We start from the raw sequence: 17623 nt of genomic DNA, 5'->3' as shown, positions 1-17623 counted from the left end.
TTGGCGTGGCGTGGCCTATAACACCCTGAAGCCGCGGTCTCCGTTAGGGCACTCCAAGCCACGAAGTGTTTGACCGTCCCATGAGAAGGCCTTTGTATCGGGACGTCCATAGCGGTGACTACGGGGTTTATGGCCCCGATCACAGATGAACAAAGGACGACTGACTGTTGCCTTCCACCACAGGGAAGAAATATAACCCGATATTAATCAACTGTCTTAGTTGCAGGAAATAAAAACTAGTTTCCCATGTGAGTAATAATACCTGAAGTAATGAACCTCTCGTACTCTAAATACACTAAGAGTCACTAAGATCATCAGCTGTCACTATGGTCCTTGAACAGTGCACTTACACATAAAAGCATCTTTACCTGAACCCCTAGTGTTCCTTTTGTAAAGTACCACTAACCACTCTGTTCGCCAAAAGAGGACTGTACAAAAGGATACTTCAAAAAAAAAAAATCAAGTTAACCGAGGAGGGGAAAATAGGTTCTAGGACAAATTTAGTGGAGTTCTTTTTAGGGAGAATCGCGAGGGATCTGGGTGCTCCAATGCTCGATTGGTAAAAAGACTGTGGTGGATATAATAAGTAGGAACGCTAACGATGGCATATCATCTGAAAGGGGAATAGAACACAAAAGTAGGTTATGCTTTGACAATAGGGCATTGGTAAGACATCTGGAGTACTGTGCAGATTATTTAAAGAAAGATATTAATGTGTTGAAAGTAGTTTACAAGAAAGTTTTTTTTCTGAGGACCATGAGTCCTCAAGGGGAGTGAAAACAGAATCTTCAAATAGTTTTATGACAGATTCAATAATTCTTCATAAGTACTTTGTTATGGGGGAAGGAAATGTTATTGTGGATTGATCTGGGGTTAGGGTTGCAATCAAATCAGCCATGAAGGTTTGAATGCTGAGCGTATGTTCATGTTCACCTGGAACAACTGAGAAATATCAAGTACTTGCATGAAGACATTTAAGAATTGATTATTTTCAAATTTGATTTTATTGCTGTTTGTTGTGCTAGTACATAACATATATTTAAATATCGTCAGTAATACCACGAAGTATATGGTTATTGTGAAAAATAGACATTTGGTACAAATGATAATACAATTCAATTATGTATGCACATTTTCCATGCAGGCATAGTTTGAGTTTGTGACTATTAACTTGTCAATATATGTATACATTAGTCATCATAAGTAAAATTCTGCATATTATCAACGCTCTGCAATATTTGCATCCCAGCATGATTAGTGTTATTCTCCTTAATTCTCCTCCCCACCCTACCCAAATACATATACAATATATTTTGGATCTTCAAATCCAAAACTCAAGCTTTACGTAGACATTCATCCAGTTGTGAACCTGGGCATTTTCAAAATGTGCAGTCTGCTTTTAAGTGCCCTCTTACTAGACCATACTTATCCCCACCTCCATCACCAAAATGTTTCCTATATAACTCAATGCTCTTTTTCAGTGGTAGTTGGGATGAACCTAGTGGGAATCGCAGTTTTACAAGAAAGACTTGGATTTTCTTTTGGTTAAAAAATCAGTTGCACTTTCAATATTCCAGAAAGTCAATACATTTCAGAAGGTACTGATTATTTTAAGATAGTGATCTGTGATTTAAAAAAAAATATTTGGCAGCAAACAGTTGTTAATCATAAATAATATTTTCCATGTTGATTGGGATAAAATATTATTACTGGTCCTATATCTGTTTTCTTATTCATCAGGAAGGAAATATTTCCAGAGATGATCGGCAGCACATTTACTCACTTCATCCAATGCAAATGTAGCTAATGAAAAGCAGTCTGAGTAGTTAATTAGTTTAACAAAATCAATCTGTTTTTATTCATTTACTTCCTTTTGTCCCAATACCCGTCCTCATGATTTCTGAAACATTTCCTTCCTGGTTGCAGCTATTACTTACACGTGAATAGTTGTGAGCATCCATAGATAAAGCAAAAGTTTGCAACAAGAGTAGTTGCCTCTTGGAGAAGTTTCCAGCAATTTGGAGTCAGTTCTTCAGAGTTTGGAAGCATAAGAATAAACACTGGTGGATTATGTTGCTTGCGGTTTGTGTCAAATGAAAACCACACCAACCTAGTTTAGTGGATGCATTTGAGTTTGAAATATTCCTCTGCAGTAAGAATTTTCCACATCTTGATTCCCTTAGATTGTATTTATTCCTGGATGGTTTGTCACGTAACATACTTTGCGCTGCATTGTCCTTAATGTTAAATATCAAATTCCAGGTTTGCATTTATGGTTAAGAATCCTTCCAGTAGACAGGGCAGGGGAAGTAGCTGGCTCCATCTCCTGATGTACCAAAAATACGGAGCAAGGTGAACATCTCTGGTGGGGAACAGTAACAGGTGGGGAAAAAAAGACTATACGGAACCACATTCCCACAGCAACTCCCACCTTCACTGAAAAAAACATATCCCTTCTTACTGGAGCCTGAGCACGCTTTTTAAACCCATCCTTCATTTGAATCCTGTCTGAATTAATGGGATGGGAATCTTGTACATGAGCTTTAATGTCATTAAAATCAATTTGTTATCTACAAATGTTTTCATAATTTTTCTTTAATTTCATTAAACCAATGAACTACAAAAATAGTTAAGGGCTAAGATCAAACATTATATAATATACATTATAAAGTTTTATATTAAAAAGTGAACTGCAGACTGTAATTTAGCTTCATACCTGCACATTCTACCTTGCATTACTAAACTAATCATTAAAAAATAATATAGTGGAAATCCACACGTCAGCTAAACTGAATAGCCATGCAGCACGGAAATGGGCCCTTCAGCGCTAAACTGCCACGCTGACCAAGATGCCCCATCTACACTATTCCCACCTAACTGCATTTGGCCCATATCCTTCTTAACCATTCCTATCGATGGACTTGTTCAGTGGGTTTTCTGAAGGAAATAAGCTTGAAAAATGGTGGTAAATTGAAAACCCATTATTTATTAAATATTGGAAAATAATCCGTCAGTTGAGCAAAATAATTAGTTAGCAATTGTACAGAATGTTGTAAAGTAGCATTAAAAAAACGAACACCAGCAAAAAATTCTACTACAGTGTCACTTAACGTGTTCAGCTGTGGGAAATTAAAAACCGTGGTACTGAAAACAGCAACCCAGTATTCCTTAAACAAAATGCTCTGTAGTAACAAGAGGAATAAAAATATAATTGTAATCATCAGTCTTGGAGAAAATCCTTTTTGCTTGAGATACATTGCAATACGTTTATTCCAGTGGATTTCCAAAAAATCTGTTGTTTGCAGAATTGGTGCTTCTTTAATACGGCCGACTGTGACCTTGGACCATTTCTCAGTCAGAAATTGTTGTGTCGGTGAGTGCACATTCAACGGGTGAATGACTGGAAGCTGCGTTTTCATCAATGCGTTTGCTCTCTGCCGGAATGTGTGAATTTTCTCCAGGTACATCAAGGGATCCTCTTCCTCTTCTACATATGTGCTGAATGTTATAAGGTTGCGTTGCTCTTCCTTAAATTCTTTCATTTTCTGAATTAGTGGATCGTATTCATTTGTGATTTTTAAGTTGGCATCGGCTAATATTGCCAGAAGAGCATGCTTTTTTGTTTCTATAGTTTTTTGAAGATCTTCAAAATATTGGTTGACAATCACTTTATCATCTTGAAGTATGTGTTCAGCTTGCAATTTCTGATGCTCCAGTTTTTCGATGAACATGGATAAGTCTGCCCAATATTTATCAGTAAGGTGGTCAACAAGTTTGCCAGCTTGCTCCTTTTCTTTAACATAAGCATTGTGGAGATTATCAACGGAATGACTTTGATGCTGGCCCACTGTTAAGCAATAACCACACACCAGTTTACGATCCAACAAACAGAACATGTTCAATGGCTGCTGGTGTTCTGGGCATTTGGGAGACTTGGGCTGTTCTTTCTGATATTTCTCAATAATTCCCATCAGTGAAAAGTTTATAGGTAAAGAGACAATGCCCGTGGCTGGGAGATCCACAACACTCCTACAAGTTGGACATTTCAGTGGGATCTTCGGAGGTCGCCAAATGGAGACATTTCCCGATTCGTAGATAATAGTCTCCAAACATGTTCTACAAAAGGTGTGAGAACAAGGCAACACGCGGGGGTCTTCAAAGATAGAGTAACATACGGAACAAGTTAAGTCCTCTTCAAAATTATCCATATTTACCTGCAATTAAAGAATTAAAACTCATCAGCAGCTGATGTGATTAAAATCATAAGCTTCCCCATCTCAAAGCATTTCCCAGAAGGAAAAATAAGCCAATGAGAACAGAAATGAATGACAATTCGTTCAAACTTTTAAGAAGGTTAAAGCCAAAACTCTATCATCACTAAGTGGGTCACAGGAAAGATGTTTGCAAGATGACGGATGCTAATGAGGGCGAGGCTGAAAGAATTTTCTGAAAGTTTATCAAGGCGACAATTTAAATTCCCTCAAAAATAGGTTTACGAATCGAGTGAAAAGTAACTGCAGTTTGCCACACACCCCAGTGAAACAAAAGACAATTAGCATTTCGGAGGAAGATTTTTAAAATCAACATAAACATGCAGAAACAAAGAGAAACAAAGGAGAAACTATTCTGGCTACATGAAGTTTAATACCGTGTAGTTTTAAATCTCCTGCATAACAATAACGTAATCATGATTAAAATCCTCACTGAGCCATTGGTAGCCAGAGTGTGAACTCGAGGATCACCACTCACTGAAGGGTCTCCACCCAAAACGTCGCCCATTCCTTCTCTCCAGAGATGCTGTTTGTCCCACTGAGTTACTCCAGCTGTTTTGTGTCTATCACCGCTCACTTATTTGCAATTCCTTGTTTGAAATAAATGAGACATTTCCTCCGTTTCTGATTTGACGGGGTTGTGAAGAGCATTTTACAAATGCAAGTCCTAGTCCTATTTTATCAACCAACAAGCTAAGGCAATGAAGACCATGCCATTCATGGTGTATGCACAAACCTCATTAATACTCCTGAAATGCATCACCACACGTTGATCAGGATTAAACTCTGTCTTGCCACCATCTCCACACTGTCAACAACTCCAGCAATCTTTCACATTTCCAGATCATGTCCCCTACATTAATATTCAAATAATTCCCATATTACAAACAGCAAGCACCCCAGCACCGATTCCTGGGGCTAAATATAATTTGCCATATTTCTGCTTAATAGGCTGGGTTATCTATTCCTTCCTAATCTTCCAACATTCCTTTATATGTTACCATCATTATCCCATTCAGTATTTCATGCTCATCCTCAACTGCAGCACTAGCATCCTCTTAAAGACAACTGCAGACTGTTCATTATCCATACCCTCCACCTTCAGGTTACTGTTTTTAATCTCTAATGATTATTCTCATGCAATTTGTGCACACACATTAAAATCTCCTTGGATTTTATATTGTGCATAATACTCTACTTCATTTCTGTTCGTTTCATTTCTATACATTCAAACATCCTATTTGGCTTTCCACTGCGTTCAATTTTTGGCATCTCACATACGTTTGTATAGCCTTACCATACCTCTCCATATGGCAGCTCCACCTTGTGGGAATATCTGCCCTAAACAGCCCAAGTATTCTTGAATCCCACCCTTTGCTCTGGGATGGATTTAACTTCCAATAGCTAATCCCACTCTACAGTAAACCAAGTAAGCTGTCTCCAACTCGGACCCATTACGCCATTGTTCTCTTTCAAAACAACGCTAAATCTCACCAAAGTCTAAAGTAAAAGTGCCATGTCTCTGATGTTGTCACTTTACCCAGCTTCAGTTCTTAGTGCTAAATCCAGAATTGCACCCCCTCCGCTCCCCCCCCACCCAAACCTAGGAAAATGGGATTCCTATGCATCAGCTATAATAGGTATATAAAAATGCTTGAGAAACTCAGCAGGTGCAGCAGCATCTATGGAGCGAAGGAAATAGGCAACGTTTCGTCCCGAAACGTTGCCTATTTCCGTCGCTCCATAGATGCTGCTGCACCCGCTGAGTTTCGCCAGCATTTTTGTATACCTTCGATTTTCCAGCATCTGCAGTTCCTTCGTAAAAGCTATAACAGGTGTCTGAAGTACACTTTACATTTCTGCATCTTCTATACCTTTCTTGCTGACTGTAGAGAATGTGGAAATTACCACCTCGGAGCTTATCATTTTTTAACTCTTTAAACCTCCATACAGACCATCAGGCCCTTTTCTATCTAGCTGGCACGGGTGTAACCCACGCTAGCAAGGGCATGCGATTTCTGATCCTTATCTCAATTTCATCCCAATTCAACATTCCATTAATTTGCACCAATTCTTCTATACATAACTGAAACGTGCGCATGGTTATGTTGCAATAAACCACAAAAGAGAATAGACAAATAGCATGTTTGATCTAAAGTGAAATTTCACTTCTAGTTCAAAGCTGCTGCCTCACTCCCATACCCCATCTAGCCCAAGAACAGCGTACAACCATTGGTTTGGATGATATGTCTCTTGTATTTGGTTGTCAATGTCCATTCATCAACAATATTAAACATGGACTGATCATGATCTGCAGAAAGGGTTTAACCAAAAACGTCACCTACTCCTTTTCTCCAGAGATGCTGCCTGACCGGCTATGTTACTTCAACATGTTGTGCCTATCTGTGGTGTAAACCAGTGCCTGCAGTTCCTTCTGATACATGGACCAATCGATAATCTGCCCAACTGCTATTTCTTGGAGTTTTCTACAGACAGGCTGCTATATTTTTACATTACACTTTAAAAAGTAGTTCATTAGCTGTAACGGTTTAGGTTTATTATTGTCACATGTACCGAGGTACAGTGAAAAGCTTTGTTTTGCATGCTACCGAACAGATCAGACAACAGAGAGAATCATGTCCTACATGGATAAGACAGGTTTGGAGGGCTATGGACCAAATGCAGGCAGGTGGGTCTAGTGTAGCTGTGACATGTTGGCAGGTGTGGGCAAGTTGGGCCAAAGGGTCTGTTTCCACACTGTATAACTCTATGACTATGTCAAACTCGAGTACGAAAGAGCAACTGGGCAAATACAGTTCAGAATATAATTCTTAACATTGTTGCGCATCAGTTCCATTGACAAAGTTCAATATCCACAATTGGGTTGAGTGAATTGGGCAATGCCCCATTCAGAAGCCTAATACTAAGGGGGTAGAAGCTGGTCTGGTGGTGCACGCTTTTATGAATCATACAGCATGTAAGCAAAGCCTTCAGACCAACTTGCCCATGCTGACTAGGTTTTATAACTGAGTTAGTCCAATTTGCCTGCATTTGGCACGAATCTTTCGGAACCCTCCCTATCCCTCTGAATCCTTCCTGTCAAAGTACCTGTCCAAATTTTGCTAACACACCACCCCCTTGGTTCACTTGGCCGCATGTCCCATATACCTATCACCCTCTGCGTGAAGAAATTACCCCTCGGGTCCCTTAGGGACATTCTGAAAGGGATATTGAAGATATTTTATGATGCAAGTTATGCAATAAATTAAGCGACTTTGAATCCTTGAAAAGCGCTATACAAATAAAATGTATTATTATTAAATACCCCACTAAAGTGTCATAAGGACAATGTTGCACAGCAACTATTTTGTAACAGACTGAAATACAAATCAAACTAGCCCACGGATCCATACTGCAACATATGTACTTATGGAAAGGCACATCATAGAGACAAATCACATTTGAAGATACCTTGATATTTGTAAATTACAATTATTACCTCAAAGTAAGCAGAAATACAAGCTTTCCCTATTTTTTTTTAATTTGAATTATTATGTATGTATATTATGTATAATGCTTTATCAATGACAAAGATAGTGGGCAACTCAGGCCTGTAAGTTGTATGGCACAGAAGGTAGCTGAGGCCAGTTCATTGGCTATATTTAAGAGGAGTTAGATGTGGCCCTTGTGGCTAAAGGGATCAGGGGGTATGAAGAGAAGGCAGGTACAGGATATTGAGTTGGATGATCAGCCATGATATTGAATGGCGGTGCAGGCTCGAAGAGCCGAATGGCCTACTCCTGCACCTATTTTCTATGTTTCTAATAAGTTCCATATCATATGAGATGACCTTTAGCCTTTCTTGACGTCCACTGAGCGAGGGCTATATGTATATATGTATGTAGTTTGTTTATTTATACTATTCTTACAACAAATGTAAAGCTATTTGGCCAACGAGAGTTGTTTTTTAAATGTGCTATATAAATAAATGTGACTTGACTTGACTTAGTGGAACTAATTAATCTATTCTATGTTAACCATTTTAACAAGAGGAGCTTTTAACCCAGATTTATCAACTCATGTATATGTGCCTATTGCAAGATTCCGTTGTGGGTTCTACAAAATTACATTGAAACTATTTCTATGATTTTATAAAATAATAATTTGTACATTTTCCAAACTGAATGTATCTAGTTTAAAGTATTAACCCCTCACAATTCCATTAGTAACTATTTCATAAACCCAGCAAAACGCAAAGTGTTGGTGGCATTAATCAGGTCAGGAAGCATCTGTGGAGGGAATGGACAGTTGACATTTCTGGTCAGTTCGGAGAATGGTCCTGACCTGAAATGTCGTCTGGCCATTCCTTCCCTCCCTAGTTGTTGTTTTACCCTCCTGAGTTCCTCCAGCACTATATTTTGCTCAAGATTCCAGCGTCCGCAATTTCTCATGTACCCATGCTATAAATCAGTCAAGGCTTTTGGACCAAAGCAGGAAAAACAGCTGAGGCCAAGTCTGTCATTATCTAACTTCTATAGTTGTGTATTTGGCATGTATGAACCATAAACACCAGCACAGATCAATGACACCAAGTCCTGTTTTTCTCCCGTATGTTTTATTTAACATGTAAAAGGATATTGTCCTGCACTTATTGAAGTCAACCTCTAATCATACGTGCATTGAAAAGTGATACAGCATCACCACGAGATCAATATAACATTAATTTGTTCCAATCTGCAGTCACTTATAGAATCATTTGGGGAATTTAAATTAATATGTTTTTGACACCTGCTGTTCCAAAGCAATGTGCTACCTAAAGCAGTAACTCAGGTGCAATTTATCAGTATCATTTTCTACACCATTGCTTTTATGACATGAAAGATTAGTTTTGTGTGTGCAGCAATAAATGTTATTGGAGAAATTCTGTCCCCAAATCTATAAGGACTCACACAGTGTTATGTAGTCAGAAAATCTGTGTCTGGAAAATATAATCAGTATACAATTATCAGTTTTACCAAGTGGGCTCAGATTTGGTTTCATGAGATTTGAAATTTAAGCCGAGTAATGGTGACTGAGGGCAAATTCACAGGGAAATAATAGCAAATAATTATTTCTGGTTCTTGAGAAGCTGCTTGTTATCTGCTGGCCTAGATTCAACTACAAATACAATTATGTTGAAATCTGCCTTTATACAAATACAAAGGAGCTTTGTAAAAACATCAAGAGTGTTCAGGAGCCTCCCTTAGCTTAAATGTTGCCACTTCGAAATATAATCGACGTTATAGCCAAGTTAAGAAGAGAAGGCACACCACAATTTGTTAGGAAACTTTAACCTGGCAACCAGTTGAACTGTTTTCCTAGGAAATCCTTTGATAACAACAGACATATACTGGTGGTTCTAAATTTAATAAAAGCCCTGGTCAATTGTATGTAAGAAGGAACTACAGATGCTGGTTTACACCGACGATAGACACAAAATGCTGGGTCAGGCAGCATCTCTGGAGAAAAGGAAAAGGTGATGTTTCGGGTCGAGGTCCTTCATCAGATTAAAAGTCAGGGAGATTCAGTCTGATGAAGCATCTCGATTTGAAATGTCATCTATTCCTTGGTCATTTGTAATTCTATTTCATCCCTTATTCCTAATTATGCATTTCAAAGATGTGGACTTCAAAAATATCACAGGATATTTATACACAATTCTCTCCCGATGAAAAGTGACAAGCACATTTTTTTAAGAATACAGGAAAAAAAATATTTGTAGCAATTATTGGCATAGTTTGTGTTTCCGTAATGAATATAGCAGTGGCATTGTTTCACTGCTTTCCTTGACAGAGGAGAAAGTGGGCCGAGTCCACGGGACACGACTCTGGCCTTGCCCCTGACATCTGACAAAGATAGGTAAAGAAATCGTTAAGCAGATTCAATATGGGAAGTTTTATTCTTCAGCATTGTTGGATGGAGTGGAAAAGTAACATGAGAATCTCCACACTGAATGTGATTCCAGAAGAGAGTGAGATGGTGGATTTGAAAAGTAACAGCGTTGCAGAAATTATGAGAACACAACTTTGTATTGACAGAATGTGCAGGTTGAAAGCATCTTGAATGCCAGAATGGTATAACAGAATGGTATATATTTTTAATCTATTGAACTACATAAATTCCTGGCCTACAGCTCCATAACTGCTCATTTGATTTAGTGTCTGTTGAAATCAAAGTGTTCTGTAGCATTATTGTTACAAACAGGCAAAAATAAAATAAAAATACTATCGTGAAACCTTTTATTCAGTGAGTGAACTTTGGGCACCACTGACAAGGGTGGTGTCCATTCTAGTCACCCTTCAGAAGATTATGATGAGATCCACATGAATTGCTGCAATCCCTTTGGTGAAGACACTTCCTTAGTACTGTTACATAGAAACATAGAAAATAGGTGCAGGAGTAGTCCATTCAGCCCTTCGAGCCTGCACCGCCATTCAATATGATCATGGCTGATCATCCAACTCAGTATCCTGTACCTGCCTTCCCCCCATACCCCCTGATCCCTCTAGCCACAAGGGCCACATCTAACTCCCTCTTAAATATAGCCAATGAACTGGCCTCAACTACTTTCTGTGGCAGGGAATTCCACAGATTCACCACTTTCTGTGTGATTTTTTTTTTTTTCTCATCCCGGTCCTAAAATACTTCCCCCTTATCCTTAAACTGTGACCCCTTGTTCTGGACTTCCCCAACATCGGGAACAATCTTCTTGCATCTAGCCTGTCCACCCGCTTAAGAATTTTGTAAGTTACTACCTGTATAAGATCCCCCCCTCAATCTTCTAAATTCTAACGAGTACAAGCCAAATCTATCCAGTCTTTCTTCATTTGAAAGTCCTGCCATCCCAGGAATCTTCTCTGAACCTTCTCTGTACTCCCTCTGTTGTGTTGGTTGTTCCAGAATTTAAAATTAGTGAAGACATAGAGAGGATAGACAGTGAGAACCTTTTTATCAAAGATTAGAGGACATAACTTTAAGGTAAATGGGGCAAGTTATTTTATGCAGAGGATGGTGGGTGCCTGGAACATAGTGGTGGAGGCAGATAAGAAAGTGGCTTTCAGATAGGCACATTGATATGGAGGGATATGGTCACATGCAGGCAGATGAGATTAATTTAGCTTGGCATTGTGTTTGTCACAGACATTATGGGCTGAAGGGCTTATTCCTGTGCTGTACCTTTCCATGATCTATGTCTATGAATGGTTATATATTTTCCATAAAGGATGGTGAACACTGCCCAGTCCATCACCGGCTCTGATCTCCCCTCCATCGAAGGGATTTACTGGAATCGCTGCCTCAAAAAGGCAGCCAGCATCATCAGACGCACACCACCCTGGCCACGCACTCATTTCACCCCTGCCATCGGGAAGAAGGTACAGGAGCCTGAAAACTGTAACGTCCAGGTTCAGGAACAGCTTCTTCTCTACAGCCATGATGCTGTTAAGCACAACAACCTCAAATAAGCTCTGTACTATAGAGACTATTATTGTTATTATTGCGATATTATTGTTTGTGTATGTGTGTATATATATATATATATGTATGTGTGTGTGTGTGTGTATATGTGTGTGTGTGTATGTATGTGTGTGTGTGTGTATATATATATATATATATGTATATATATATGTGTGTGTGTGTGTGTGTGGGTGTATATATGCGTATGTGTGTGTATTTATGAGTCGTGTATATCTACACACACTGATTTTTTCTCTCTCGTTTACTATATTGTTTACAGTGTACTATGTTTACATATTCTGTTGTGCTGCTGCAAGTAAGAATTTCATTGCTGCCACTGCTTTAGTCTTCCACAATTCTGGGAGGAGCAAGTATCAACATTACGCTTACCTGCAAGTGAGTTGGGGACAGGATGTCAGGGAAGATTGCTCAGGGGTCATTCACCAACCAGCTGATTCACAACCACAGCCCACAATAATTTGACAAATCGTTCATTGTACTTCGTAATATTTCTATGTCACCATGTGCTAGGTATATAAAAAAAACACAAGAATACATGAAAATCAAAAAAACTGTAGAAGCTTGAAATATGAAATAAAAACAGAGAATGTTGAAAACGCACTGTCGATCTTGGGCCTCTTTCTATTTCCAAAAATGTAACAATATTAAGTAGAGGTCCAGGTTCTCGTGTTGTCATTCGTAACAATGCCCATAGTTACACCCTGGATTACAGCCTTTAAAACAATGGTTGAGAAAAGATTTCATCAGTCACCTCAGTTTTGTTTTGTCCACAAATTCTAGGTTAGCCAGAAGCATTTGTTTATAAAACACAGTTATGGTTGTTCTAGAGGTAGCAAGATCTCTCCCTCTCTCAGGGCTCGAGGGCCTGATCTGTAGAGAAAAATTGAGCAGGCTAGGGCTTTATTCCTTAGAACACAGGAATATGGAGGGGGGGGTGATCTTATAGAGGTGTACAACAATCTGGGAGGAATAGATAGGCTGAATGCACCGAATATTTTGAAGATAACAACAGGACATAGGTTTAAGGTGAGGGGAACATCTAATAGAAACACAAGGGGTAACTTTTGTTTAGTCAAAGGGTGGTGGATATATGGAACAAGCTGCCAGATGGGGGTAGTTGAGGCAGGTACTATCATAACGTTTAAGAGACATATGGGCAGGTACATTGATAAGATAGGTCTAGAGGTTTATGGGCCCAGGGCGGGCAGGTGAGACTAGTATACATGGGGCATGTTGGGCCGAAGAATCTGAATCTGACAATCCTTTGGATAGGCGCGATAACGAATGGGTCATGCAGAGTGCTTTGCGATTTATTTGCAGTCTAATTAGGGATTCCCGTTGTCGCGAGTTCACCTCTCCAAAATATTCGCCTACGCACGTTTACCAACGAATGGAAAGCACTTCATTGGTAAACGCTCGGCTCGGGGTTCCCGAAAACGAATGCCTGCAAAGTTTGAGCGGGTGTGGAAATGAGCAGATCTGGGCAGCAGAGCGAGGTGGAAGCCGCCACGAGGTAGAGAGATGAACAATAGATAGATCACTCACCGTGCAGGAGGAAAGCGCGGCGCCCTCGGGGTCTGGGCTGCAAACGCCGGGGAATCGCAATGAACCATGTCCGCCTCGCCAACTCTGCAACTCCCAATTCGTTTGGCAGCGCGCATGTCTGGAAAAATACCCCCCTTTTATTTCAAAAAGCAGCGAATAGCGGAGCCTGGTGCAAAGATTTGAATCCGAAAAGCGCTGAACTTAACTGTGGGCAGCAAACAAAGGCGAGGAGCGCGGCAAACGGAGCGGCGCTCCTAATGCTGCCACTCCCGGATACAAAGTTACATTTCAGTTGCAGGGGACGTTGCAAGCGAGGCGCACCCCGCCACCCGGTTGTCGTTGTCGTTCTCGTCGTTTGCATTTTAATTCACCATTTATAATAAAAACCTTTCTCGCTAATGATCCATTAATTATCCAGAAAGTAGGGAACAGATTGGGGTAAAAATGCAGAGAGGCCTCTACAGGCTTTCTTGGCGCAGACACCGTCTTAAAATTGCATGAAATTCAATATTTTCTCCCCCCCCCCCCCCCCCCCCCCCCCCCCCGGAATCCTCAAAGCGCTCTCTAAGTTTGTAAGTTAATTTGTGTTTTCTGCAATCATTGTTCTTTGAACATCCGTGTTTAATGTTAATATTGAGCGACAACGGCCTGTTTTCTTCCCAGCTTAAAACGTCAGTGTAGAAACAAATGATCTGCAGATAAGACACAAAAAGCTGGAGTAACTCAGCGGGACAGGCAGCATCAAAGATCATAGAGCGGATCTTTGGGGCAGTATCTCTGGAGAGAAGGAATGGGTGATGTTTTGGGTCGAAACCTTTCCTCGACCCGAAATGTCACCCATCCCTTCTCTCCGGAGATGCTGCCTGTCCCGCTGAGTTACTACAGCTTTTTGGGTCTATCTTCGGTTTAAGTTTACACAATGAAATGCAGATGCTGGTTTACCAAAAAAAAAGACACAAAGTGCTGGATTAACTCAGGGGCTCTGGCAGCATCTCTGGTGAACTTGGATAGGCGATGTTTCACCTCCGGACACTTCAATGTCAAACCGCTGGGCCTCTAAACTGGTCATGCCAACACATCTTCAGGTAGAAGACACCGAACTGGCCTCAACTACCTTCTGTGGCAGAGAATTCCACAGATTCACCACTCTCTGTGTGAAAAATGTTTTCCTCATCTCGGTCGTAAAAGATTTCCCCCTTATCCTTAAACTGTGACCCCTTGTTCTGGACTTCCCCAACATCAGAAACAATCTTCCTGCATCTAGCCTGTCCAACCCCTTAAAAATTTTGTACGTTTCTATAAGATCCCCCCTCAATCTTCTAAATTCTAGCGAGTACAAGCCGAGTCTATCCAGTCTTTCTTCATATGAAAGTCCTGCCATCCCAGGAATCAGTCTGGTGAACCTTCTCTGTACTCCCTCTATGGCAAGAATGTCTTTCCTCAGATATGGAGACGAAAACTGTACGCAATACTCCAGGTGTGGTCTCACCAAGACCCTGTACAACTGCAGTAGAACCTCCCTGCTCCTAAACTCAAATCCTTTTGCTATGAATGCTAACATACCATTCGCCTTCTTCACGGCCTGCTGCACCTGCATGCCTACTTTTAATGACTGGTGGACCATGACACCCAGGTCTCGTTGCATCTCCCCCTGTCCTAATCGGCCACCATTCAGATAATATTCACATGTTGTGGGCAAGGCTTATTCCATATATTGATTGTGTATCAATAAACAATAGGTGCAGGAGTAGGCCATTTGGCCCTTCGAGCCAGCACCGCCATTCAAATGTGATCATGGCTGATCACCCCCAATCAGTACCCTGTTCCTGCCTTCTCCCCATATCCCCCGACTCCGCTATCTGTAAGAGCCCTAACCTCCAGAATCAAATAGTTTCATCTCTACTAATTAGCTATTTTAAAATTGTACATCAAAAAGCTTGTAAAAATTCACGCGGGTTGAAAATATGAACACGCGAATTGGTGTTCGAACAGGTCTCTCGGCCCCTTAAATTAGCTCCGCCATAAAACAAGATAACTTCAACACCGCATTCCTATGTCGGCGCCGCGGCTGTGGACTGGGAACGCGGCCGGATGCCTTTATCCGTCTCGATGCCTCCCGGATCGCCGCGTAGAAGCCGGGGTCGGATGAAGCGGCCGACGGGGCCTGGGGCAGCACCACGGAGGCGTGAAGTGGGGCGTCGACAGCGGTGAGGCGGCCTCGGCGGCGGTGATGCTTCGCGGGTCGACGAGAGCCTGGAGGACCACCGTGATGGGGGTGGACAATAGACAATTTGGGGGGAGAGAGGGACAAAGGGCAATAGGGACCCGGCCTGCTTTGTACTTTGTCAGCGCCGCAGGTGGCTGCTATTTGTATACATTGTGTATGCAAGCAAAGAATCATTCTCACTGTGCCTAGTCACATGCGACAATAAAATATTCGTATGCAGTCGCAGTAATCTTTCCACCAAAGATCCTTTCCACCCTCTTGCTTTTCAAGTCTCCACCTCCGCCTTAAAATGCAGAGGAAACGGAGCTACAAAGACGCAACCGCCCCCCACTTTAAAAATAACTTTCTTAAATGGCAACATCTCTTGTGATTTTTTAATTTGTGATCCCTTGCTTCACATTCACGCAGAAGAGGAAGCAGCCTCACTGAACCCATCCTGTCAAAACGCCCTCAGGCTCAGATTTCAATCACGTCTCCCCTCATTGTTCTAAACTCTAGCAGATGTAGGCCCAGACTATGTATTAATTTAGTAAACCCCTGCAAGTCTTCCATTGCATTAAAAGCCAGATTGCTCCAGATATGGTCTCACACTGCCCCTGTAAGTAATGTAAAACGTCCCTACTTCTCAATAACACTAGCAATAAAAACTGCCAGCTTTCCTAATTATTTGTAACCTGCATACTAGCCGTTTGCAAATCATCACCCAGGTTCCTCCACGTCCAGGGACTCTGCTGCATGTCACCATTAATCATTTTGTTTAGATAGTGTATACAGAATTAAGGTATTTATTTTCTCTCGCTAGGGTGTCTAGAATCATAGATGAGGGTCTCAAATTATGTGGGGGGTGATCAACTACTCTCGCTGAGAAAGAGTAGAGAATCATTGGAATTCTTTCCAAGGGACATAACCTAATGTAGAAAAGTGGCATCAAGATAAAATCGCAGGTATATTTTTGAATGGCAGAGCAGATCAAGAGGCTAAATTCCCTATTTTCTTGTACTCTTCAATTTTTCTTTCCACTCACAAGAAACGACATACCTTGCCTCACAAAGTCAGTGTCTCAAATCAGTAGTGGAGCAAGACTTTCAGCTTTCTGGTCAGCAAATCTCCAGTATACACAGTTGATTTAAGTTTATTGTCATGTGTCCCTGATAGGACAATGAAATTCTTGCTTTGCTTCAGCACACATAACTCCAGGGATTACTAGTGTGGCCAGGAGTTCTTCAGTAGACCCAACCCTGAGACTAGGTATAATTGGCAGTTGGTAGAATGTCATATTTACTTCTATAACCCAACCCTCGCATTTTTAATAATGCAAGGCCGCAACATTGTGTCCCCATAATGTGCATCATGTGTGTCAATGGCATCCTATCTGCCAGAAATGCTCAAATGGAGAAACAAAGAACTGCATTTGCTTGCTTACAAAAAAAAAGTGCTGGAGTAACTCAGCTGGGCAGGTAGCATCCCTGGAGAAAAGTGTCCTGACCCAAAACATCACCTGCCTATACTCTGACCCTGAGTTAATCCAACACATTGTGTCTTTTTTTTGCCATAAATGCTCACTCTTATTGGTGTTGATGCTGTAGTGTATACTATCCACAACATTACCATTACCTCACAGAACCATGGCAACTAAGGAGAGAAATTGTGGCCTTGCCCTGGACATACTCATCTTAGAAATATAAGTCTGGTGCCGAGAACCAAGTGCACACCTGTTAAACCAAGTTCTACAGTAGTTTTAAATTCCAAGCAAGTGGTAAGAGTATTCAGGCCCTTTGTTGGTGTGATTCCAAACTGTCCACTTTCAAGTCTGAGGATTTTTTTCAGGAGGGAAAAGGTAGGTCTGGATGCAGATAGCTTAATATATTGTGTTTTCATTAAACAACAAATTTTCCAAGTAAATGTAAGTAAATGTTAAAAAAAAATTGGCTCGGCAGCAACAACCTCCAAACGAACACAGAAGTTGAAGGTTTAGGACCCCGTATAGGGCAGTACTTGTACGTTATGGCTTCCAAATAACCCTACATGCAGCGGGGATTGTGTTCAGCTATTCCTTAGGACAGAA

The 17623-nt window shown here is 40.9% G+C and overlaps 1 protein-coding gene across 3 annotated transcripts; it reads right to left on the bottom strand.

Annotated features, from left to right (window-relative positions):
• Positions 1 to 985: 985 nt before the first annotated feature.
• On the bottom strand, positions 986 to 13627 carry trim59 (tripartite motif containing 59). Of its 3 annotated transcripts, XM_055646360.1 has the most exons (4): positions 13332 to 13622; positions 12388 to 12499; positions 12156 to 12292; positions 986 to 4214 (listed from the first exon to the last, which is right to left on the bottom strand). In XM_055646360.1, exon 4 carries the CDS (start codon positions 4206 to 4208, stop codon positions 2982 to 2984), a length of 1227 nt encoding a protein of 408 aa, XP_055502335.1. In that variant the 5' UTR covers positions 4209 to 4214; positions 12156 to 12292; positions 12388 to 12499; positions 13332 to 13622; the 3' UTR covers positions 986 to 2981. The 3 variants fall into 3 exon arrangements, with proteins under 3 accessions (XP_055502335.1, XP_055502334.1, XP_055502336.1); XM_055646359.1 differs by lacking the exon at positions 12388 to 12499; XM_055646361.1 differs by lacking the exons at positions 12156 to 12292; positions 12388 to 12499 and having other exon boundaries at positions 13332 to 13627.
• Between the last annotated feature and the right edge of the window lie 3996 nt (positions 13628 to 17623).

This window comes from Leucoraja erinacea, chromosome 14 (genome assembly GCF_028641065.1).
Source record: "Leucoraja erinacea ecotype New England chromosome 14, Leri_hhj_1, whole genome shotgun sequence".
Lineage (NCBI taxonomy): Eukaryota > Metazoa > Chordata > Chondrichthyes > Rajiformes > Rajidae > Leucoraja > Leucoraja erinaceus.
Note: the sequence above shows the minus strand (reverse complement) of the source record. Positions and strands in the feature narration are given on the sequence as shown.